General features: G+C 47.2%; 1 protein-coding gene and 1 long non-coding RNA gene across 2 annotated transcripts in view; both read right to left on the bottom strand.

The window, feature by feature from the left end:
- The window catches only part of LOC109316280, a 41,163-nt gene extending 20,161 nt beyond the window's left edge, over positions 1–21,002 (bottom strand). The window contains exons 1-2 of the long non-coding RNA XR_002102793.1: positions 19,306–21,002; positions 18,618–18,871 (exon numbers count right to left, since the gene is read on the bottom strand). This is a non-coding gene — a long non-coding RNA (uncharacterized LOC109316280). The remainder of the gene's footprint in view (positions 1–18,617; positions 18,872–19,305) is intronic.
- A 1,113-nt stretch (positions 21,003–22,115) lies between these two features.
- Positions 22,116–25,046, bottom strand: part of LOC109315903 (potassium voltage-gated channel subfamily A member 6-like) — a 34,439-nt gene continuing 31,508 nt past the window's right edge. The window contains exon 2 of the mRNA XM_019543864.1: positions 22,116–25,044. Within this exon, the coding sequence (XP_019399409.1) occupies positions 23,578–25,044 (1,467 nt within the window). The 3' untranslated portion in view covers positions 22,116–23,577. The remainder of the gene's footprint in view (positions 25,045–25,046) is intronic.

Genomic DNA, 25,046 nt, shown 5'->3' with positions numbered 1-25,046 from the left:
AGATGCTGGGTTTTTAAAGCTGCCATTAAAAATAAATGATCAAATGATCCTGCCAGATTTGGAGTGCTTGACATTGGTGTGAAGCGAGCATCTGAGTCACATTAGTACTTGAAGAGCTGATACAAAACTGTGACAGAAATAACTGGTGAGCTCTGTCCCAGCTTCTCCATTGTTATTTCCTTTTGCTTTTATATCTGTATAGCATACAGCAGTCTCAGGATGAAAGGCTCCTATACGTATTTTGATTTACTTTTTCCAGACAAGCTGAGAATAGTCAACCTCAGCCTCTTTCAGTTACCTTTGCTGCCAGCTTTCTATTTATCCCAGCAATAAGTCAATCCTAGGCTTTGTCCACTGGAAATGCTTAACAACCTTTAATCACAGAGAACTGTGCACAAGGGAATGGAAAATCATAAAGGATAGGGCTACAGCCTGCATAATGTTAAGCTTGATCCTGTGAGAAACAGATTCCCCTTGACACCAGCACATTGAAGGACCAGGCCCCAGCCAACGTAAAGCTAGCAGGCACTAGAGATGGGTTTTCATATTCAACTGCATTGCTATTGGTTTTGGAGACAAAATGCCTCTTTCCATTTCATTTTAACCACTCTGCGTACATATTAACTACTTTTCCAGTCATGCCTGGCATCCACAAGCAAGAGTAGTGCTCCATTGTGCTTGGTGCTGTACGAACAGCAAGAGAACTTACTTGCTCCAAGGAGTTTAGAGGTTTGAATGGGAGAAGGGGTGGACAAATGAAGGACTATTACCTCATTTTACACCTGAGGAACTGAGGTGGAGAGAAAGTATTTGCAAGGCACAACACAGTGCTATATGAACTACCTGAGCAAGTCCAGGTACTGGAAGCAGTATAGCCAGTTTACCTTAGTACTCTGCCTGGTCTAATCAGGTCTGCTGAAAAGCAAGGCTTGCTCCTTCACTTAGCTCAGGTGTCTCTGTATGGCACTGTGTTGTGCTGTGCACAGACACACACCCTCAGAGATTAAGGGCCTGTGTATACCACAGCAGTGTCTTCTTCAGGCCCAAGATAGTCCTGCATCTGTCTTGTTCAAACCCAGAAATAAGCCAGTGAAGATACCTCAAAGTCATTGAAAATTAAGGTTGGAAGGGACTTTAGGAGGTCATCTAGTCTAACCCCCTATTCAGAGCAGGACCATTCCCACCTAGTTCATTCCAGCCACGGCTTTGTCGAGCCAGGCCTTAAAAATCTCCAAGGATGGAGATTGCACTATCTCTCTAGGCAATTCATTCCAGTGCTTCATCACCCTCCTAGTCAGGAAGTTTTTTCTAATATCCAACCCAAATCTCCCTTGCTGCAACTTGAAACCATTGTTCCTTGTTCTGTCATCACTGAGAACAATCTAGCTCCATTCTCTTTGGGACCACCCTTTAGTTGTCCAGTTAAAGGCTACTATATCAAATCCCCTCTCAATCTTCTCTTTTCCAAACTAAATAAGTTCCCCCAGCCTCTCCTCATAAGTCATGTGCCCCAGCCCCCTCACCATTTTCTCCCAGAGGTCATCCCTCTGTGGCTGCTCTTGAGATCTTGGTCTCCAAGGTGCTTGAAAGCAGCTTTTAGGGGATGCTGTACAAAAGTCTTCAAGGTATTCTACCAGTTTTGGAGCCTTTGTGTGGAAACATGCGGGCAGGGCGCACTGTCATGCTAAAGGCACATCCAAAGGGACTTTTGCACAGTCATGCAAGAGGCTGAAGAAAGAGCCAGGAACCAAACCTAAATGGTCAGTGTAATGCAGCTATAAAACCATCCTTCTTATCCTTCACCTATGGTCTCTTTGCTCTTAGCCTATTGATTCAATTCTCAGGTGATCAATGCCCATTCTGACATTCCCTGCTCAAACTTGTTAGGCATAATTAACCTTCAAAGAATGTTTACCACCTATCTACTTCAATATACAGAGCCTGTGTGTCAGGACTTCCCTGAATCAGGTATATGGATATAGGAGTAGCAGAAGACTGACTACCACAGCAAGGACCACCCTTTCTTACTAGATACGTGCATCCTTCCTCTCATTCCTCTCATTACAACCAGGGAATTCGTTTTGTTATTTAGTAACATATATAGATAACAAGATGCTGAAGGACTACCTGCTGCATGGTAGGGAACATGTATTATTCATGAGTATGTATGTTCTCTCTTCTCAGTGATCTGATGATTTTTTGCATGAAGCCTCTCTCAAATGGCAACATTTTACACGAACATGTAATTTACAGACACAGCACAGTCCATCAAAGCATGCTGCACTACAAAGTGATCTGGGTTAATTATACAACCTTTTAACCCTGGGATGCTTTCTTACAGTTGCTATGACCAAGCATGAGAAAAGCCTTTTTACCTAATCCATACTTGAAACCTAGCAATGTATAAATTCTCTATGTTTAGACTCAAAGGGCTACATCCTAATTTTACTTTCTGATCTTAAAGTGCACAGCCATGTAACTGAAGCTTTTGGCACCTATGCATAGCTCTGGATACACATGCATGTGCACACCCACTGGGCATGCTCTATCTACACAGAAAAAGATTTCTGAGGGTGATACCTTTTATTGGACCAACTATGTAGTGGGAAAAAGTTAGAGAAGCTTTCATTCAGAGACCTGACCTGATACAGAATGTCTTGTATTGAAAAGCTGCTCTAACTTTATTCCAACTACATAGCTGGTCCAATAAAAGATATCACCCTAAGAAGTCTTTGCCTCACATAATTTCTGGTCCATCATGGCTACATCATCACCCTTACACTACTGTAAGCCGGTAAGTTTCAGGACTTACCCAGCCTTATGTGTTTAAGTCACAAAAACCCAAAGCTAGTAGTGGGAGATGGGAAAAGAGCCATCCTACTCTTTAATCAAATGGTCAAGTGGTTAGTGCATTTACCAAGGGAACAGGAAATGCAGCATCTAGGCACCTCTCAGTCAGAAGGAGTTTGAATCTTGCATTTCCTGTTCCCTAGCACAGAGCCCTAATCATCAGGGCACAGGCTATCCAATCTCTTCTGCAGCCCTGCTTTTGCAAATGGGCAGCCAAGACAGAGAATAATGTTGGACCAGGAAAGAAATGAATAAGCCAGATCAGTAAGATGGCTGCTGCTCTGCAAGGGAGGGGGGCCTGTATTTTAGCTTCTAATGGAGCAAAAACTTTCCCTGCACATTTCATCCAATGAATATTAAATGCAAGGCTAGCCTCAAGAGCTAGCCTGAAGAGGAGGGCTGAATAATGTTTGACCTGTGGCCTGGTAGACAAAGCACTGTGCTGGAGATGCAGATTCAAATCCCCTCTAAGTAACTGCCATACCCACTAGATTATTGAGTTAGAATATGGGAGGATTTTCCTTTGATGCAACCACCTCTTTGCTTCTGGTAGGTATGTACATAGGACAGCAAAGCAAAACAGAACCTCAAACTTTGTCTAAGTCCCAAAAACTAAAGTTACGTGCATGCATATGACATTTAGGTGCAGGACATGCAATTGGATTCAGCCCAAACTACCTTCTCCAACCTCCCACCATGCCCCATTCCATTTCAACACCACAGAGACGTGCAAAGAGAATAGGTGTCCATGTATCACTCTACTAGTGATAGGTGGGACAATCAATTATTATAATTAGAGGTGGCCAAAAATGACTTTCTAGTCCATGAAGAAATGTAATACACTGAAAATAAAACAGTCCCATATCTGGACAAAATGTGGATATTTTTCATCAAATGAAACATTCAAAATATTTTATTTTTGGTTAAAATCTTTTGTTTTAACAACTTAGAAACTGATTTCAATTCTCTTTTTTAATATTGGAATGTAAATATATTTCTAAACAATAAGTCATTTCAAAACAACTAAATTAAAAGGTTCCACAAATGTTGAATCAAGATTAATAGTTTCAAAACACTGTTTTTCACTTTTTAATGACATTTCATTGAAAGTAAAATGCTCCATCAAAAAAAAAAAAAAAGGTTCAATTGGTAAAAAAGCCTGCTGCGCCCCCGTGAGCCCAGGGACCCCCAGGAGAGACCCCAGGACCCCCGACGAGCCCTGGCCTGCCTGCCTGTAAGCAGGGGTCCGTGCTGGGAGAGATATAGCCAGCTGGGAGGTGGGTGAGTGGAGACGAGGAGGGTCACGCCCCCTCCCCCCCCGCCAGCTCCTACTTGGCCCGGCCCCCCAGGGAGCCACGCAACCGGGCTGCTGACACACAAGCCACTCCCCTGTCCCCTCCTAGCCCCCCCGAGAACAGCGCGGCACTGGCCAGCCCTTTTGCACATGTGCGGAGTTTAAAAAAGGGCCCAACAATAGCAGAAGCCGCAATAGGGTCCCGGCTCTGGAGCGAGATGTGTGGGTGAAAGCCCACTGCACCCTGGTGAACCCAGGATCCCCGATGAGCCCCAGCCTGCCTGCAAGTAAGCAGGGGCCCATGGTGGGAGGGACATAGCCAGCTGGGAGCTGGGTGAGTGGAGATGAGGAGGGTTATACCCCTCTCCCCGGCTCCTACTTCACCCACCCATGTGACCAGAGCCTTGCGAACAGGCTGCGCAAACAGGCACACTTCTGGGCCGGGCGCACAAGTCAGCAAGTTTGCGCAGGAGGCTAAGCAGGAGGCCCCGACACCCTGCCTGTGAGCCCCCTAGGGTATGCAGTCCCAGTTGCAGCTGGCCTACCAACAGCATCATGCAGATAGGCATGCACCGCAACCCGAGGGCCCTCTCAGGGTCTGTGGCCCCCGCCCCTGGCTCCTCAGAGGCCTCCACCCAGATGGAGCCCATGGTTCTGGGCTCCATGCAGATGGAGTGTCAGGCTCTCAGCTGCGGGGGCTGCCTGATACTTTTTCAGGCTCTGGGGTCCAGGAGCATGGCCACCTCCCCTTGTGAGGTCTGATCCCTTTCGGGGTCTCTGGTGTGCCAGCTGGAGGAGCTCCAGGCCACAATCCAGAGACTATGTGCCAACAGGGATGGTGAGCTGGAGATAAACTCCTACTGCCAGGCCTTTCTCCCCCTGGAGGCAGAGGATAGACCACGGTCACCCTCCAGGACAAGGGAGGACTCAGGGACCTCCCATGCTGGGGTTGGACCCAGGTGGTCAAGGGCCCCAAGGCCACCGCACCAAGGACCCTGCCCCACTGGAGCTTTGCAACAGGTACAAACCTCTTGCAACCCCAGCAGAGCCTGCTAAGTTGCCAGCTCCTGCAGACAACATAAGCTCAACTGTAGCTACTGCCCCTGCTCTCCCTAAGACAAAACACAATGTGTTTGTTGTGGGATACTCCATCCTGAAGGGGACTGAGTGGGGGCAATCTGCCACCCTGACCCCTTAGCCCAAGATGTCTGCTGCTTCCTGGGAGCCCAAATCAGAGACATTGCGGAGAAGATCCCTGAGCTCCTTCAGCCCAATGACTACTACCCTATGCTCCTTATCCATGTGGCCACGAATGACATGGCTCAGAGCAATCCCAGCCAGATCATGAAGCGCTACAGGGATTTGGGAGCGGGGCTTAAGTGGTTAGGGGCGCAAGTGGTGTTTTCATCAATCCTCCCAGCTTCGGGCTACGGGCTGAGGAAGGAGAGGAGGACTGAGGTAGCGAACCAAAGACTGTGGCGCTGGTGTCATTGGGAAGGCTTTGGCTTCCATGACTACAGTCCACTCTTTGGTGAGAGAGGCAACAAGCTGTTGGGAAGAGATGGCCTCCACCTCTCTCCCCTGGGGAGGAGGCTCTTCTCAGCCAGACTGGCTGACCTGTTCCACCAGGCTTTAAACTAAGCCCACTGGGGGACAGGGGGACTACCATGAGCAACCCTTGCAAAGCCAGCAGGCCAAGGCACTTAAGGGAGCCCATCCCTGCCCCATCCCTGGAGCAAGCTGTAGGCAAGGCAAGGGCCCCAGAGGGACACTTGCTTGCCTGTACACAAATGCCAGGAGCTTGGGGAATAAACAGGAGGAATTTGTCCTCCTACTCAACACAAATAATGATGACATCATACAGATAACAGAGACCTGGTGGGACTCCACCCACGACTGGGCCACAGGTATAGATAGTTAAAGGAGAGATCGAGTGGACAAAAGGGGCAGGGGTGTAGCTCTCTAGGTCAAGGAAAACTGCAAGTTGACATTGGTGCCCAGGGTGGACAACTGGAAACCCTCTGGGTTAAAATCCATGGGGAACACAGGACAGGGGACACACTGGTGGGAGGCTACTGCAGACTTCTTACCCAGGATCAAGAGCTTGACCAGGAGTTCGCCAGGGAATTGGCTGAGGCCACACGCTCCCAGTGCATGGTTGTCATGGGAGACTTCAACTACCCAGATGTCTCGTGGGAAGAGCGCTCGGCCAAATCAGAGTGGTCACAAAGCTCTCTCTCATGCGTGGATGAGCTCTATCTGATGTAGGAATTCTATGGGCTGATGAGAGGTAAAGCACTGTTCGACTTGGTTCTGGCAACGGGGGACGATCTAATCAGCGACCTAATGATCTAAGGGAAGCTGGATGACGGTGACCACAAGCTGATCACCTTTACCATCTACCATAAAGCTGGCAAGTCAGTCAGCAAACAGACGTCCTTGACTTCAGGAAAGCTGACTATGACAAGCTCAAGAGGCTTGTCAGTGAGGCCCTAATGGGCCACAACCCAAAGGTCAGGGGAGTTCAGGACAAGTGGTTGCTCCTCAGCTCAGTGGTTGAGTGATCGTGGATGCACAAGCAAAGTCTAGTCCATCTTGGAGGAAAGGCAGCAAAAGGGCACAGCAGCCCCCCTGGCTCTCCAGGGAACTAGTGGACCTCCTGGGTCTAAAAAGAAAGACCTATAAAGGATGGAGGACTGGATCCACCTCCAAGAAGGAATATTCTGCACTGGTCTGGACCTGCAGGGAGTGAACCAGGAAAGCCAAGGCTGCAAAGCAACTCCAACTAGCTACAAGTATCAAGGACAATAAAAAGTGACATTGTTAGATATGTGGGGAGCCGGAGGAAAAGCAAGGCCAACATTGGACCCTTGCTAAACCAGATGGGACAACTGACAACCAACTCCCAGGAAAAAGCCAACTCGCTAAATGGGTACTTTGTGTTGGTCTTTCATCAGTCCCATGGGACACCCCTGCCCATTATGGGACAGGGAGGCCCAGGTGAGAGAGATTCCTTACCCTCCATCAATGCTGACCTTATGAAGGAACACGTTAAGAGTCTGGACACCTTCAAGTCAGCTGGCCCTGACAGTTTACACCACAGGATACTCAAGTAGCTGGCAAGCATCATAGCTCAGCCCCTGACACAGATCTTCAAGAATTCCTGACACTCTGGTGTAGTGCCCAAAGACTGAAAGAAGGCCAATGTGGTGCCTATCTTCAAGAAAGGGAGGAAAGTGTGTCAAGCAAACTACAGGCCCATCAGCCTGACCTCTATCCTGGGGAAGGTCTTAAAAAAGATAATCAAAGAGGCCATTCTTAATGGACTGGCCAATGGAAACATCCCGAGGGATAGCCAGCACGGGTTTGTTGCAGATAGGTATTGCCTGACCAATCTTATTTCCTTTTACGACCAGGTGACCTATCACCTGGACAAGGGGGAAGAGATTGATGTCATATATCTTGACTTTAAAAAAGCCTTCTATCTGGTATCCCATGATCATCTCCTAGCAAATCTGGCTAACTGGGCTCGGCCTCACCACGATCCACTGGCTTGGAAATTGGCTCTGTGGTAGGACCCAGAAGGTGGTGGTTGATGGAAGTCAATCGCTGTGGTGCACTGTGACCAGTGGGGTCCCTCAAGGCTCTGTCCTTGGGCCTATACTATTCAACATCTTCATTCATGATGTGGACATTGGTGTCAGAAGCGGACTGGCCAAGTTTGCCAATGACACCAAGCTCTGGGATAATGCGTGCACACCTGAGGACAGGAGGGTGATCCAGGCTGACCTGGGCAGGCTCAGGAAATGGGTAGATGAGAACCGGATGGTGTTCAACACCAAGAAATTCAAGGTTCTCCACCTTGGGAAGAAAAACCTGCAGCATGCTTATAGGCTCGGCAGTGCCATGCTGGCTAGCACTACAGACAAAAGGGACTTGGGGGTCCTGATTGACCAGAAGATGAACATGAGCCTTCAATGTGTTATTGCAGCTAGTAAAGCAAATCCCAGGATGTCATTCTCTTGTTGTACTCAGCCTTAGTGAGGCTGAAGTACTGCATCCAGTTTTGGGCTCCACAATTCAAAAACTAGGTGGAGAAACTTGAGAGAGTCCAGAGGAGAGCCATGCACATGATCAGAGGTCAGGAAAACAAACCTTATGAAGAGAGGCTGAGAGCCATGGGATTCTTCAGCCTGGAAAAGCGCAGGCTCAGGGGTGATCTGATGGCCACCTATAAGTTTATCAGGGGTGACCACCAGGATATGGGTGAATGTCTGTTCACCAGAGCACCCCAAGGGATGATAAGGTTGAATGGTCACAAACTCCTCCAGGACCGTTTAAGGCTGGACATAAGGAAGAACTTCTTCACTGCCAGAGCCCCCCAAGGTTTGGAATAGACTGCCGCCAGAGATGATTCAAGCACCTACTTTGAATGCCTTCAAGAGACATTTGGACGTTTATCTTCCTGGGATCCTATGATCCCTGCTGACTTCCTGCCCCTAAGGCAGGGGGTTGGACTCAATGATCTTCTAACCCAAATGTCTATGAATCTATGAAAAAGGTATTTTTTCAACAAAATGTTCCATCAAAAATATTTCAGTCAATACTGTGTGTATTGTTCTAGTGTACCTTCAACTCAGGAAAATAAGAGTAGTAAAATCTTCCAGAGCATTACGGAACCTGATTGTTTCCTTATCAAGGACAGCCTGAAAAGTGCTTAGTGCTAAACCTATGCATGAATGGAAAAAAACAGAATTGCACGGCAACAGGTAGACTCCAGAATTCTAGAAAGAGTGCACCCAGCTCTGACTTCCTGATGCAATGATCTGACTGCATACTCCTCTGTTGGGAAATGGGCAGAGATCTTTGCATGCCAAAAAAGGGAAATCAATAAGACTTCTACAAAGTCAGAATGGCTAGAACAGAAGAAGATGATCTAAATATGGCTGTAGAACATCAAGACTGAAAAAGGCCTAGATTTGGGAAGTGCCTATGTGGTATACTGTTATTGGAAATAGTGGGGGAAGACCAAACAGAGATCTGTCCTTCTCTGAGGGCTTTATAGCACTGCAGCAGCATGTCCAAGCACAGGGACATATGGAGGGAGACTGAAGCATGCCCTCGTTTCCCTGAACCTGCATGCATGATGCAAACCAGAAATGCACTAGTGAGGGACTAACCTGGGATCATCCCTCTATGCCCTCTCTTAAGCTCATGGACCCTTGTGTGCCAAAGACTAGGCACCAGAGACAAGCTTGAAATAGTCTGACTGGAGAACTCCCAGGTCTAGTGTGTGCCTGTGGATGTGAGTGCTGTGGCATGCATGACTAGGCCTCTTCTTTCTCAGTTCCTCTCTTTGTGTAATGGCAGCACTGTGGTAAACATATTCACCTCCTGATGAGCCCTCAGTCATGGAACAGGACTGCCTACAAGAATAGGAGTGAAAACTATAATAGAAAAATCTGCTTCTCATTGAGGGAATATTAGCAACTTGCACCTTGGATAAAATGTTCCAGAGCAGTTCACCCTTATGAAAATGTTGCCCTTGCAATGCTGCCAAAACCGAAAAGAGTTTGGGTTATCATCTCTGTAAACAAACATGCCCAGCAGGTCATCTGAATGGCACAACCCCTCCCCCTTGGCCCTGTCCACATGAATCAGTGTGGCAGGTGTTTAACAGGGCCTGCCCCCCTGTTCTTTTCTCCACTCCCTTCCCATGTTAAATACTTCAGACTATGAAATAAGATGGGAAGGACAAAGGCACCAGGCATGGCTCTGTGGCTGACATATCAATCTAGGGATAAAATGTTTTACCAGCTTCAGTTTTTGCTTTTTGCTGTGGACTTGACACAGCATATCTCCGGGCTTCATTTCCTCCCTCTTTACAATGGGAATATGACGGTATCCTCCACTCCTTTGTAAAGCACTTTAGGACTCCAAGAGGAAAGAGCCTATTGCAATGTACACTCAATGATCCTCTGTTAGTTCTGTGTTTGTATAGCAACAAGCATGGTGAGAGCCTGATCCATGACTACAGCTCCGATGAACAATAGTGTAACTAAGGTGGTGGGGCAGGGTACCAAACCCAGGTACCCACTGGAGGGGGAAAGCTGGGGATGGTCCAAAAATAGCAGCCAGCCCAACACCACCATCATCTTCCTGGCCTCTGCTGGTGCCTCACATGCTGCTACACAAACTGCCTGGCTACACCTCTGCTTACCAGCAACCATATCAGTAATACTTCAACAAGAACAATGGCATTCAGCAGTTCCCTTTTACAGACAGCAAACTAGCTTCCTCCCCCTTTCATGGGTGCACAGTGCTGGAACAGGAAAAGGGAGCCTCCCTAACTTGTGATGCTGGCATTAAGGCTGAGCAAAGGTCACTTCCAGAGCTTAGGGGGCAGCTTTGTTACTCACCCTGATGTGCACATTGGCCCTAACTGTGGAACATCAGAGAGCAGATGGCATCACACTACATTCCCTGTGTGGCTCAGAAGTGTTCTGGTGAAAGAAAATATATTTACAGATTTTAAAGCCAGAAGGGACCTTTACAATAACCTAATCCAGGGATCCTCAACCTCTGGCATGTGGGCCAAATGCAGCCCACAAAGCCATCACGCCTCACCTGCAGTCATAGGTGGTAGAAGGCCAGAACTAATGGGGCTTAGGTCAAACGTGGAGCAGCAGGTAGGCCACATGGCAGGCCGGCCATGGGCTCTGGGCAGCTGCACCGGGGAGTGGGGGCATGCACACTTAGATGCGCAGCCAGGATTGCAGCCCTGGTGTGTGGATTACTGCCCAGCATGGCATCCAAGCAAATTTCAGTGTACTCTGAAGGGGTAGGGGCTTGAGGGGGTAGGAAGAGATCGAGGCCCTCACAGTGTGAGAGGGAGTGGGACAAAGGCAGGGGCTGGGGTGAATGGGACCCCAGTCTGGGTCATGGGACAATCAGAGCCTAGGAAGCTCATCGGGAGGGAGTGGGGTTCCGCCACTGCATGCACCATGGGGGAGGCATGGGGGGCATCTTCTCCCCCCGCACCTCGGGGGCCTCCATCTGTCCCACCATGCCATGACAAACTTACCTGGGGGCAGGGTGCACATGCACACATGCACTCAGCCCCCACAAATAATATTTGTTCCCTCTGCTTATGCCTTCAGTGCTCCCCGCAGGTCAGGACATTTGGTGGCAATGGAGCAGTGTCCATTAATATGGCCACCTTCACCCTCCCAAATTCCCAAACCCCAAGCCCTGCATGCCCAGTCAGAGACAGGCTGCACCACCTCCCCTCTCAAAAGTGGGCCATGTCCCTTTTCCTCCCTGCAGAGCCAAGCCATGCCCCCTTTACCCCTGTGGAGCCAGGCTGGGGTCAGGCCATGCCCCACAAGGCTGGGTCACACTCCTCCCTCAGGGGGCAAGTGAAGCCTCTTTCCCCCCCTGTGGGGTTGGGGTTATGACTGGCTGCCCCTCCACCCCTCTCCACATGTCTGGAAGGTGGCCCCTCCACCAGCCCCAAGTGCTGGAACAGAACCACAATCCAGCCCACAGTCAGACTAGGCACTGCGCATCCTGCCCACTGGGGAAAAAGGTTGAGCACCACTGATATAGTCCATGCCCATCTAATGCAGGCCAGAGGGTGTCATCCATCACCAATCATTTCTGCATACAAGACCACAGTTTCTGACTAAACTAGAACACAACTGAAAGCCAAATGGGCTACACAGGCAGTAAGCATTTGGCAAATTGGATAGCAAAGTAAGGCAAAAAGGAGCTAGAAACAACTTCCCTGCTCCATGACCATGAAGTAGGAGTTGGGGACAGCACAGGAAATGACCATATGATTATGCAGTCATATGCTACACAGCTAATGCACATCTTTCAGATAAGATCCAGCAGGGATGAGGTCAGTGTCAGCAGGAAAGGTTCCCTAGAGAATAACAAAAGTTTCAGTGTTTGCTTTATTTTTTGTCAATTGGCTTTAGTGGCTTAAAAAAAAAAACGTAAGTGAAAAACAGTCTTGTAAACTGGCCCCTACAGTACTGTGGGCCCAGTGAAACCTACTGGGTACTTTCCCCCATCTACTTTCTGTGTTTTTCAACAAGAACTCATAAATGCCCTTCCCTGCCAGGGATAAAGAAATGGAAAGCAATGACAAAGAATGCAAGAGACAACCTTGTTCTACCATATTGCAACACTTAAGGGCTTTCCAAGGTATTTCAGCTCCTGTTCCTGGCTAGAGTCCAGAAGTCTGAGAAATGATACTCATTTAAAGAGTTACCCCAACCTTCTACACCTGCTTACCCTCCTACCTCTTCCCAATAGGTTCCATTCAATGTTTGGGGAAAACGACTATACTGTTCTCATTATAAGTCTTTCCCATATCTTTAGGTAGAAGCTATTATATTATATTATATTATGTATGTAACGCTGTGTGTGTGTGTGTGTGTGTGTGTGTGTGTGTGTGTGTCTTTGAATTGCTACTGCCTTTACAGAATCCCAGAGGAAAATCCAATCACTGAGGAAAGACCATGAAGTTAAATGCACTGAAAGGACTAAAATAAAAACTGAACTGAAAACATTTCTGAGGTGGCATTTTTATTGTAGACACAAAAATTCCACAAGTACAAAAATCAAGACTATAGGGGGTCTGATCGTGAGCCAGCCCTGCATAGCACTAGAGAATGATTTTTAGGATTTTTCTGAAAAGAAAAACAAAGATTTATGATCAAAATAGTGCTTGTCTTAGCCACATGCAAGCGTTGGAGGTGAGGCGAATCCTACAGTGCTTAAGAGTGAAGCTCAATTTACTAAGTTTTGAGTAAGGACTACAGGATTTGATCCGTTGTGGTCAAACAGCGCACTGTGGCAAAAGGTCAGTGCTACTCAGCGCACGTAAGATTTCACATTGTACCTACTAAACTCATAGGAATCTTAAGATTTAGCCCTGTGAACACAAAAAGCACAGCAGCTTTCAAATAGCATTTTCTGAGTTGCTTGCTGTCAGGGTATATCTTAGGATCCTGCAAACATTCAATATCTCAAATTTATCTGTGGTATAACTCACTACAATGTAGGGCCTGGAAGGGGGCTCTTGTACCATCAAGCTCAGTCCTTTGCTATTACAGGCAACAGCATTGTATAGTCCCTGTCCATGAGGTCAGGGAATAGGCTTCTGCTCCCTGCCCAGCTCCATGACCATGAAGCTGGGCAGGGACCAGGCTCTCCAGCCCCTGCCCCACAATCACAGAGCAGTGGCCGGGAACTGTTCTAGTCAGGGGCAAGTCCGAGCACTGTGTCCTGATCGGGTGATCGAGGCATGAGGCTTGGAAAGAGGTATAGGGTTGGGACAGGTCCCAGCTCTCTGCCCCATCTGCTGGTGGGGCAGCTAGCAGCGAGCTCCTGGCTGGGAAGGGAATCCCCACCCAGTAGGGGGCTCACTGATACCTGCCCCACTAGCAAATCAGGGCAGGGAGCTGGGACCTGCCTCTCCCCTCCAGCTTTTTCCAAGTCAGGAGATTCCTGTCGCCAGGGCAGGAGGCCATTGTCCCTACCCAGACTCTGGTGGCAGAGCCCACCCCAGCAGCAGGCAGCCCCCCAGGGACAGGGAGCAATGTCTGAGCTCGTGCTCCCTGCCATCCCTTGGACTACCACCCTCCCCCTGACTTCTGCAGGGGACCACTACAGGGCCACCAGGGGCAGTAACAGATTGCTGCCATTAGGGGTGTATGAAATGGGCCATATTCGATTTAAATTTGGATTCGGCCCGAATCAGGGACAGTGATTTAATTAGTTGATTCAGATCACTGTCCCCGATTCATAGTTTCTAGGGTCGGAAAGGACCTGAGTAGATCATCTAGTCCAACCCCCTGCCATGGCAGGAAAGAGTACTGGGGTCAAACAACCCCAGCAAGGTATTCATCTAACCTCCTCTTAAGGACCTCCAGGGTAGGGGCCAGCACCACTTCTCTTGGAAGTTGGTTCCAGACCCTAGCCGCCCTGACCATGAAGTAGTGCCTCCTGGTATCTAGCCTAAATCTATCCTCTACCAGCTTGTGATCATTATTCCTGGTCACTCCTGGCGGTGCTTGGGGGGAACAGGGACTTCCCCAGTGCCTGCTGATCCCCCCCTGACTAGTTTGTAACTGCCGGGTCCACCAGGGCCCTCCCCCCATGCCCCTGCTCCCCCAGCTTGGTGATTGGCCATGGGGATGCTCCCCCCAGACTCAGGAGGCAGCAGTTGCAGAGCCAGGGAGGCGTGTCCCCCCCCCACCGCATGTTCCCCGGAGGACCTGGAAGTGGACCAGGAGTGCTTCTGGGTCTGCTGCCAAGCACTCCTGTGAGACGCTTCATCTGCCCCACCATCACAGTGCTGATGAGCCGCCTGGTAGCTAGAGGTATGTAGAAAAAACATTTAAATTTGTGTCTATGTCTGAATCTTTCCAAATCTCTCCAAATTGATGTGAAGAGATTAAAGGGTCTCCTGATTTGATTCAAATTTGGAGATTCAGCCACTGAATTGGGTCGAATCTCCACCAAATCAAATCAGGAACCAAAACTTTGCACAGCCCTAGCTGCCACGATCTGCAAATCTGCTGCTGAGACTCGCAACACGTAGACACCTGCCTGGGTCAGTTTAATCTAAAACTGATCCCACATTATTTGTATGTGTAGACACGCCCAATATCATCCAATCTTCTCTGTGTAACATCCCAAGCCTCCTGTATACCAAGGTCATCTCTTTCCTTTGAGTTTCATCAACATACTATCACTTTTTGTGCCAATCAACTTCATCAGCGAAATTAGCAAATCAGGTCAGGCCTGACACTGATCCTTGAGAAACTAGTAACCTTTTACCAGCCTTAGACTTCTCTTTTGTAACAACACCTGTATCATCTTCCCTTTCACCAGTTCTTTACCCATTTCACAGCTCTGCTATTTTCCATCTTCTCCATCTTTTCTCTAATAATTTTCCATGTGGCAATCCAGCTAATGGGAATTAGAGAGCTTTAAGTGCTGTATGTTCCCATTTCAAGAAAAGCATCCCTGAAGTCAGTGGAGTTACACTAGGTATTAATGTGGCCCAACAGTGTTACATTCAATATTCTACAATAAAGGGGAATCTATAATCCACAGGTCCATGGCTTTTTCCAGAGTCACAACATAATGAATGACACTAAAGGGAAAAGTTGTAGGATAGTTGATATTTGTCTCCATTTCCACTTCAGCTACTGATCCACTCAGATCATATTCCCTGCATTCTCAGAAATTCCACTGAGGACCCTAGCCATTTTGCCCAAACACTGATAGGACTGGGCCTTTTGTACATAAAATCTCCATGCTGGGTCCTGGTCTCAGGTGCAAATATGAGTTTATGGGAAGACCACTTCTTCAGAAAGGAACCAAAGCCTCAGGAAATGCAGACTGAGCACAGCAACAGATTAAAGCTAGGGAGAACAGTAATGGGAAAGAGTCCTGAGAAACAGAATGGGAAATTATTTCATATTATAAAAGAACACCAGAGCCTGTGGAAACACTATATTCCCCATAAGAGGCTGGATTCTGCCCTCAGACAAACCCATAATTGGGATTTCAGTAATTTATACAGGTGAGTTCAAAGCACAATGTATCCTCAAATGTAAGTAGTACAACCTACCCCTAAGCCACAGGTGCAGTATAGCAACAGGACTCCTTAGTGAAAGCACAGCAGATGGTGAGACTGATTCAGCTTTCACCAGGATAAATCTGTGGTAGCTTCATTGACATCAGTGGAGTTATTCCAAAACTACAGTAGTGTACACAAGAGCTGTATCTCTGTTTACTGAAAATGGATCCCATCATGCTAATTGAAAAACAACAGATGTCTCAACTAACAGTAAGAGGAGACAGGAATGTTCCAATTTTCTTCTAAATACCATTTTTATTTCTCTCCTAAGAGAGGAAGAAAATTTGCCACATTTTGCTCTACAGGACAGATTCTCAGGTTCTTGGCTTGCTCAGGGCAAACCAGTACAGCCCTACAGAAATCAAGGAAACCACACTTATTCACAACAGTTTATGAGCTAGACTCTAAGGCGCTAGCCCAGAGACATTTGGTTGGATTCTCCTCTCACTTAAATCTAAAGTTACCTGCAGACAGTGGAGCAATATTTGTATAAAAGTGGGAAGGCATCAGAATCATTTTTCTTAAGCATTTGTAGGTCATAATAATTAAATTCTTCTGCTATTCACAGACTTTTAGCTAGCAAGCTCTGAAGCAGCTTAAAAAGGTAAGTGAGCAACAGTGTCATGGCAAGGAAGTTTGGCATCTGGGGCAAAGCCCACAGCAGCCGACAGCCCTTGTCCTGCACACAGATCTGGGGGGCACTGCCCTCCCCATGCTTGTCCAGGAGTGCACACAGTGGCAGAAGTCACCCTCCCATTGTCCCTGTGTCCCCCCAAAAAAACTGCTCATAGCTCTGTCCCATACCCTGCCCCAGCTGGGTAGCCTGTCTGGTGCCCCTTCACTTCGGTGCCAGGGGCAGTTGCCCCAGTTGTCCCCCCTTGCTACAGCACTGGTGAACACCATTACAACCATTTCACGTAAGAAGAAGCAGAGGCAAAGGGAGGATAAGTGATATGGCCAAGATTTTACAGAAAGTCAGTGGCAGCAGGGACTAAACCAAAGTTCTCCCAGAAGTCCTTTTCTCTACCCATGAGACAGCACTGTCTTTGATTGCTTCAGTAATCAGTAACATAACTAAAGAAGATGTGGGGAGGGGGTGACTGAGGCAATAACCTCAGCTGCCCACTAAGGGAGGGAAATGCAAAAATAGCAGCCACTGCAATTGCTGGCTCACCATGTCACTGCCAACAGCAACCCAAAAGCTGCCACTGCCCTGTGCACCACTGCTGCCCAGGGCTCAGAGCTGCCCTGTTATACTCCTGTCAGTAATCTGAGCTGCATGTGGAAACCTGTGCATCCAACTCACTCCACAAAAATCACTGAGAAAAAGGGAACTTAGCAAAGTTAAATCTGTCTCCACCTCTGTTTCACAAGAAGGAAGACTTGTTCATTTTCTATGTAGTATAGCAACTAGCAAATCCTCATGCAGTAGGCAAGGCTAAGGCCACATTTATCTTGGAAACTGCAAACAGCAGTCCTACTGTGTCCAGGCATTTCTGCCAAGACAGCAGACCCCAGACTGGTCTATCTGGAACAAACAAAAGGCCAAAGAACAACTAAGCCTTATGTAACCAATGCACTTTAATAAGGAAAGCAATGGCATAGCCCCATTACTGAAGCCATGGACTGCCTCCTCTACGATCTCTTCTTGAGTTTATTTCCTTTCTCTGCTGGCTCATGTCTTCTTTAGACCCTGATCCTATATATTGCTAAGCCCCTTCTGGGATTTAATGAGCAACTTTGTCTTCTGTTGACTTAGAGGGTAGTTGGAAGCACTCAGCACACTCCGGGAGGTGTTCATTATTTTACATGATTCAATCCTGATCCTGCAAATGTCTGTTCCCATGCTTAACCCTATGTCCCAGAAATCAGGAGCCTGACTCATGAGTGCAAAAGTAAGTGCAGAGAGTAATGTTTTTGAGATATGGACCTTGGCCAGGAAGCTCTTAGGAGAAGAGACGCTGCACGCAGTGGGAGACAGTGCCATGGGGAGATCTGAGCTAGTTCTGCATGCATTAGCTCCCAAACTAGAAGCAGCACAGTGGCATTCATTGTTTTCTCAGCAAGTCTAATTAGCCCAGGTACAATGCTATGCAAACACTGAGACACTACTGTCCTTGCAGAGTGCTTGCAGAGTGAGCTTGGGTATTTCCATGTTGCACTGTCCAATACCATGTCAACATACCCTGAGAAGAAAATACTTCAGTACATTCCTGTGAAAAGGGTTACTGTGGATTTACTCTACTACAATTCAGATCCATATCTGGTCCACTGTCTGCAGACTTCTATGCACTTTTTTGACACTATATAACAAGTAAGAATGATCTTGTCAGATTGAACCTGGAGAGACTCCAGTGCCTTTGGTGGAGTAACTTCAGACAATGTACTTCAAATTGCTATAACTGAGAAGAGGGCATGTGGGAACGGTATAGGTAACACCTGTTGTGATCCACAGATCATTTCCCTGATGTAAATAGGATCTCTATTTTTAAGCTTGGCAAAAAAAAAAAACAAGCAGAAGTCATTTTTAGAAAAAAATAATACATGTCTTTTCTTCATGCAAAGCTGTAGGGCCAAATCCTACTGCAAATCAAGAGAGCAGTGTGGTGCTCAAAGTTGTTATTTACACCAATTTGTACCAGCAGATGAGGAGGGCCTAATGCATGGCATTTTCAGAATCTCCCATTATCTTTCTCTGTCTCTTCACCTAGGAGAAGATTTTCCCTGCAGGTTGTAAATCTTAATTAGAAAATCTTTCCCATTAATTGCAAAAAAGCAGTTAGTTAATAGAAGAAAGCAAAACATGCTTACCTATTTTTGCCACCCTAGCAGATGCTGTAGCTCTTCTCCTCTGGGAATGACTGTGTTCACTCCAGCACAGTGGGGAAGATGCTTCTTTCCTAACCCTGCATCTTGCTGGGCTGAATTCCCTCTGCACTCATGCTTTGTCTCCATGGGAATCTTTTTACATTAAATGGAGGGGCCTGGCAGGGAATACCAGTCAATCTATTTTCAGCCCCACACAGCCTGCAACAGACGCTGATCTTACCAGCAGAAACTGTAACCTGAAAAGCGAGGCACAAAAAAAAGAGAGATTGCAACACTTTTGGTAGGAAGGGAATGCAAAACTTACCTCAAAGCTATGTACATTAGCTTCCAAGAACAAAATCAAATAATTAATCTGCCCTGTCTTTGTTTCTACAAAATATTCCTTTGGGAAACTAGCTAAGCCACTGATGGTCACAAACAGGGCACAGTACCCTCTTCAGCAGAAAGGCTCAGAAACAATCAGAGGTCTTTTCAAACACAAGGGGTTTTGGGGGGGTTTTTGATCTGGGATAATCAAGTTGTCCCTCTTTTTTAATTCAAACTTTCTGATTCCCCAAATATCAGGATCTAGCATCTAACTGATTTCAGAATTACAGGCCTTTTACCCTGCCCAGCCCCTTGACTGACAATCCTCAGGACACCCTTCTCATAACCCCTCCTCCCCTCTTACCATTTCCAGTAGCATATGTAAGTGCCTCCCCTTTTCCTGTATGCATTGTCTGTTGCCATCAAACATCTGTAATGTCTGTCAGTCTTGATTGCATACAGAGCAGAAGCAGGATGTGTTTGGGGATGGGAGCACACCTTCTTTGGTAAGCAAAAGAAACCACTTCTCCAAACAGTTGTAATAACGGGGCATTTGTGTCTGGGAAGCTGGAATATTTAGCCAGTGTTTTGCTTGTAGCCAAAGTCACAAGGTACAGAGAAATAGTCTGGGAGGTTGTTATGGAAACAAATCCCTGGAGATGCCGACTTTCCACAAATGCTTCACAAAGATGTGCTCTGACTTAAGAAGGGAAAACAGCAAGACAAATTGGCAACTTTTTCTCTCTCAGATATTTGAATTGGTGTGCTTGAAGTTAGGACCTTACAACGGAACTTTCCAAAACACCTACGTGACTGGAAGCCTAAGTCTTAGCAAAAGTCAACAGGACTTTACGCTTCTAAACTACTTAGATGCTTTTAAAATCCTGCTTCTAAATCCCCTAGACACCTAAATGGCTTAATAATCCAAAGATGCTCCATATGAAAACATCACTAAAGTCAATGGGAATGACAGGTGTTCATCACACCTGTATAGCAGACTGCCTTTATTTAAGTGTCTGAATTTAGGCATTCCTATAGAATATTCAGTTCTCTCTTCCATGTTTGCAGGTCTCTACTATGACAAGGAAAATCCACAAAGTCCACTTCACTATTAAGTTCTGAAAAGACTGTGTTGTATCTGCAGAAACTTCAGATTTTTTGCAATGCTTGTTTTTTTTAATCTCTGTGGGGTTTTTTAAAATGTGTAGAGACATTTCTATTAGCTGTAAAAGCTACTCATGTCACAAACACCACGCATACCAATTTACAATCAATTAGGAGCATTCCTCTAAATAAAATAAATTTCCAGAAAACTAGAGAAAGCTTTGTAGGAGACACTGGAGTTCAGTTATTGGTTATCAGCTGTTTCATCTCGTATCCTTTTTCATCTAAATGCCCAGTCACATGACCATGCAGGTTTGCAGAACAATCCACCCTTGAAAACTAAGTTTTCTGCCAGGCAGCAGAAAGGAAGTCCAAACCAAGGAAGAAACAGACTGAAGAGTTTTGCTTCTGTCTTTGAGTCAGCATGTTGTGTCCCTTCTCCTCAGCTCTGGTTTAGCCTGAGTTTTTTATATCTCAGTTTCAGGACACTTTTAATTGCTACCCCAAACATGGGCATTCTACTGAGAGAGAGAGAACGAACACCTCTGCTACCTTCCATTGCTTCTCCAAAAGAGCCGGCTCATCCACCAAAATACCGTGCACCTGCTAGGACTACACAGAGGTTCAAGCAAAAAAGTCTCTTTCATATAAAAAAAAAAAAAGAATTAATCCTATTAAAGTCTTTCTGAAATACAATCTCATAATGTAATAGCAATTTACTAGACTCTCTTGACAGATCAGAGTAACAGCTTATATTTAGTCACTTGAAAGTGCTATCTTGCAAATAGTTTTTAAGTCCTATTAATTTTCACTGGGATGACATGCCTGATGCTGCTCGCTTTAATAGTTGATAAAAAGAGGCCTTAAGTCTTTGACTACACGATTAGTTGTTTTCACTGACAACCTACCAGTGGCTCTCAACCTTTTCAGATTAAGGCACCCCTCATTAGACTCAAGACGCCCCTTGGAAAATGCCAGCTCTTAGCGTTCCCTCAGTTTTTGACTACAGAAACATAACAGAGCAATTCTTTTGTTGCAAAGAACTCAAAAAGACCACAGTAAGTCTGAATGTTTTTGACACTATGGATTTCTGTTTGGAATCTCTGGGTTGATCTTGTGAATCATGGCTGTAGCACCCTGCACACCCTTGAAAGGCTCTCAAAGCACCGTGAACCCCTATGCTCAACCCCCAATGGCTGTCCAGCCCAACCCTAGAAGCAATGCTGCACTCCTGGTTGTTTCCTCATCCACACTTCCCTTCAGTGTTTGGAATTCCACAGGGAAGGGGGAGAGGAAATAAGGCCACAAGCACAGGAAGTCTACCAGCAGCAATCCCACAATTCCCTCTTCATGACTTCTGGCCCTGATGTACCCAATTTCCTCTATGACCCCCAATTAAAATCAAATACATATGAACAGATAAGCAGCTTGAGGACCAATTCATAGAAGGGCTCTGCTCATGGGACAAGAAACAAAATGTGGACAGCTCTGAATGTGGGCTGCATGATAGAATACAGATAGGGAGGGGCCCGCTGAAGGCAGCCCCTGGAGTTGACCCTAAGTATCAGTAGAGCCCATCCTTCACTCCTTGTTCAGGAAAAACTATCACCATTTGAGTGGGAGATGAGAATGGCAACATCTAGGGTCAGGTTTAAGGGTTTGCTTCTGCACCAAAAAAGACAATGGGACTTTTCCTATTGACTTCAGTGGGGAAAGGTTTTATGTCTAATGCTTTGGTCCTTCACTTGCACCTGTGCAAAGAGATCCCTGCATCCTCCCAGAACCCCTATGAAGTCCTTGGGGAGCTCTGGGAGAGAGTCAGGTGGAGTTTGCACAGGGGTAGGTTCTTGGTGTGGGACAAGGGTCTATGTGAGCAAAGGTCTCAATAAAGAATTCATTCAAGGTATGGAGCAAGATCTCAAAACAACAAGAAATCAATAGGGACCCAAAGGTGCACATGAATCTTGCCTGACAACCCACATGGTTCTGACTAACTTAAAGCATGAAATAGATGTTCTTTAGCCCTGCTTTATGGTTGGCACACACACTACACAGAATATGCAGAAAATGTATAATTGCATCACTATATTCCATTATGCATGTTGTTTTATGTATTACATGTGTTACATGCAATATATAATACATTCTGAAATCTGGAAATGCAAATCCCTTGTGTACTGACAAAGCAATACATCAGACCAAGGGGTGCCTTTGGCATCACTGACTAAAGTTGTTCTCGCAAAAAGCTGGAGCGTGTGAATAGGCGTGTTTTCACTTTCCATCTAAACTATTTGTTTGGAGCATTTATTAGAAAACAAGAATTTCAACTCAACATGAAGCTTCTTCCTCATTTGAGAGATCACTATTCTGCTCTTAGGATTTATTCAGATGAATTACGGAGAATCTGAACTGGTGCCAACACAAATCCCTAACACCTATGCCCCCAATTAATAGTACACTAATACAAATCACTAGTAGAATTCCTAATTTGCACCAGGGCAGTGTATTTACAATAGGGATTTTCAGCAGTATAACCAAATCACTGAGCAGTTCCCTACTTTATACAAGTCCTGGCAAACCCCACTGAAGTCAATTGTTCCCAGGGTGTCCGACTACAGACCTGGGCACTTGCCACATAAAGCATGTTGCTTTTAAACATTGTTATTTGATACATTCATGATAAAATGAATCATTTCAAACATGCCTTGCATAGGAAGGCACTTACTGTGAAAATTTAATTGCTATAATAAATACTAAGTAACACCCAATGTAAACAAAGATATGTTCAAACAAACTAAAAAAAAAATTAAGACAGTCTCTACCAAGCCCATTGACTTAAAACACAAAAGACCTGTTTTTGAACACATCAGCTGTGGCAAAATTTGGGACAATAATCCTCACAACCGGTTAAGAAACTAGAGTGCTCCCGGATCTGTGCATCTATAAGCAAACAAAGCAAAAGGTGTCAGGGGAAGACATCTGTTTGCTTAATTTCCCTATAAGCTGCAGAACACACTGTGATGCTTGGATACAGCCTCTCCATTATGCAGAGGCTATGGTATGGCAGGCGTGACCGATCCCAGCGCCAAGGGCACAGTGCTGGAACAGGAGCTCTGGACACAGCTTGAGCCAGATGTTTGCAGCCCTCTTAACTATTCCTTGCCTGGCTTTCTAGCTGCAAACATAGCTGTGGCTTCTCTTGTGCAAGGAAGAAATATTAGTCTTCAATGCTATTACTGGCCGAAAGCATGCTCTCCTGCCATAAAATGGAAGGGTAAGGGGACAAGAAAGGGCACCCCACAAAGTAAAGCAAGGACATCTGACTGCACAAGCTAATGAGGCATGGCAAGTCAGGACAAGAGTGCCCCAGTTACAATCGCTGTGCTTTCAAGATCACGGTTCACAATCTGTTGTGCTGTCCTGACTGTATTCAGCTGCAAGCGCAGAACAGGCAGCACAACAGGATCCTGGATACACGGACAAGGGCTGTGAAAAGGAAGAGTCTTAATCCACACCCCAAAAGAGAAGATTGTCACACTTCTGTCAGCATTTTCTTCTCTTTGTAGCCCTGGCTGTTGGTTGCAATGAAGTTGGGATATTTCATGGACTCCAAATCTTCTGCCTCCAGAAATTCCGATTTGCTCAGGGACGAAGTACTATCTCCCTTCTTGGGCTCAGAGAAGGGAGATTGCTGCTGGCCACAGGTGACATGGGTGTACTGGCTCTGCTCCTCCTGGTCAGTCTCTCGGTGGTAGAAGTAATTGAAGTTGGACACAATGACAGGCACGGGCAGGGCTATGGTCAGCACACCAGCAATGGCACACAAAGAGCCCACGATCTTACCCCCAATTGTCAGAGGGTACATGTCCCCATAGCCCACGGTGGTCATGGACACCACTGCCCACCAGAACGCATCTGGGATGCTGGTAAACAAGGAGTCAGGGTCGTCGGTCTCTGCAAAGTACACGGCACTGGAGAAGAGGATGACTCCGATGAAGAGGAAGAAGATGAGGAGCCCCAGCTCCCTCATGCTGGCCTGGAGGGTCTTCCCTAAGATCTGCAGCCCCTTGGAGTGCCGGGAGAGCTTGAAGATCCGGAAGACCCGGACCAGGCGGATGACACGGAGGATGGCCAGCGACATGGCTTGCTGCTGGCCCCCATTATTCCCACTGCCACCAGCCCCAGGCTGCTGCTGCTGCTGCTGCCTCTGCTTCTGCTGCTGCTGCGCCAGCTCGGTGCCCAGCGTGATGAAGTAGGGGATGATGGCCACAATGTCGATGATGTTCATGATGTTCCTGGAGAACTCAGGCTTGCTGGGGCAGGCGAAGAAGCGCACCAGCAGCTCAAAGGAGAACCAGATGATGCACAGTGTCTCGATGAGGAAGAAGGGGTCGGTGAAGAAGGGCCCGGCGGCAGCCCCTGGGTGCAGCGGTGGCCCCGGGGTGCCATCGGGCGCCGGCAAGAGGAGCAGGGGGTCCTCAACCAGCGCAGCCTCCCCAAAGCCGGTCGGGGGGGTGGCCTTGCTGTCCTGGCGGAACTCGGGCAGGGTCTCCAGGCAGAAGATGACGATGGAGATGAGGATGACCAGCACGGAGACGATGGCAATGGCACGGGCTGGCCCTGAGCTCTCGGGGTACTCGAAGAGGAGCCAGACCTGACGCTGGAAGTGGTGGCGCGGCAGGGGCTTCTCCTCCTCCTGGATGAAGCCCTCGTCCTGGCGGAAGCTCTCGATGGCCTCCTGGCCCAGCTGGTAGAAGCGGATCTCCTCCAGGAAGACGTCGAGGGGCACCTGCACGGGCCGGCGCAGCCGCCCGCCGGACTGGTAGTAGTAGAGGATGGCGTCGAAGCTGGGCCGGTTGCGGTCGAAGAAGTACTCGTTGCGCAGCGGGTCGAAGTAGCGCACGCGGCGCCGGGGGTCGCCCAGCAGCGTGTCCGGGAACTGGCTCAGGGTGCCCAGCTGCGTCTCGAAGCGCAGCCCCGAGATGTTGATCAGCACCCGCT

Source organism: Crocodylus porosus, unplaced genomic scaffold (assembly GCF_001723895.1).
Source record: "Crocodylus porosus isolate Cpor-Errol unplaced genomic scaffold, CroPor_comp1, whole genome shotgun sequence".
NCBI lineage: Eukaryota > Metazoa > Chordata > Crocodylia > Crocodylidae > Crocodylus > Crocodylus porosus.
This window is presented reverse-complemented; position numbering and strand designations above follow the sequence as displayed.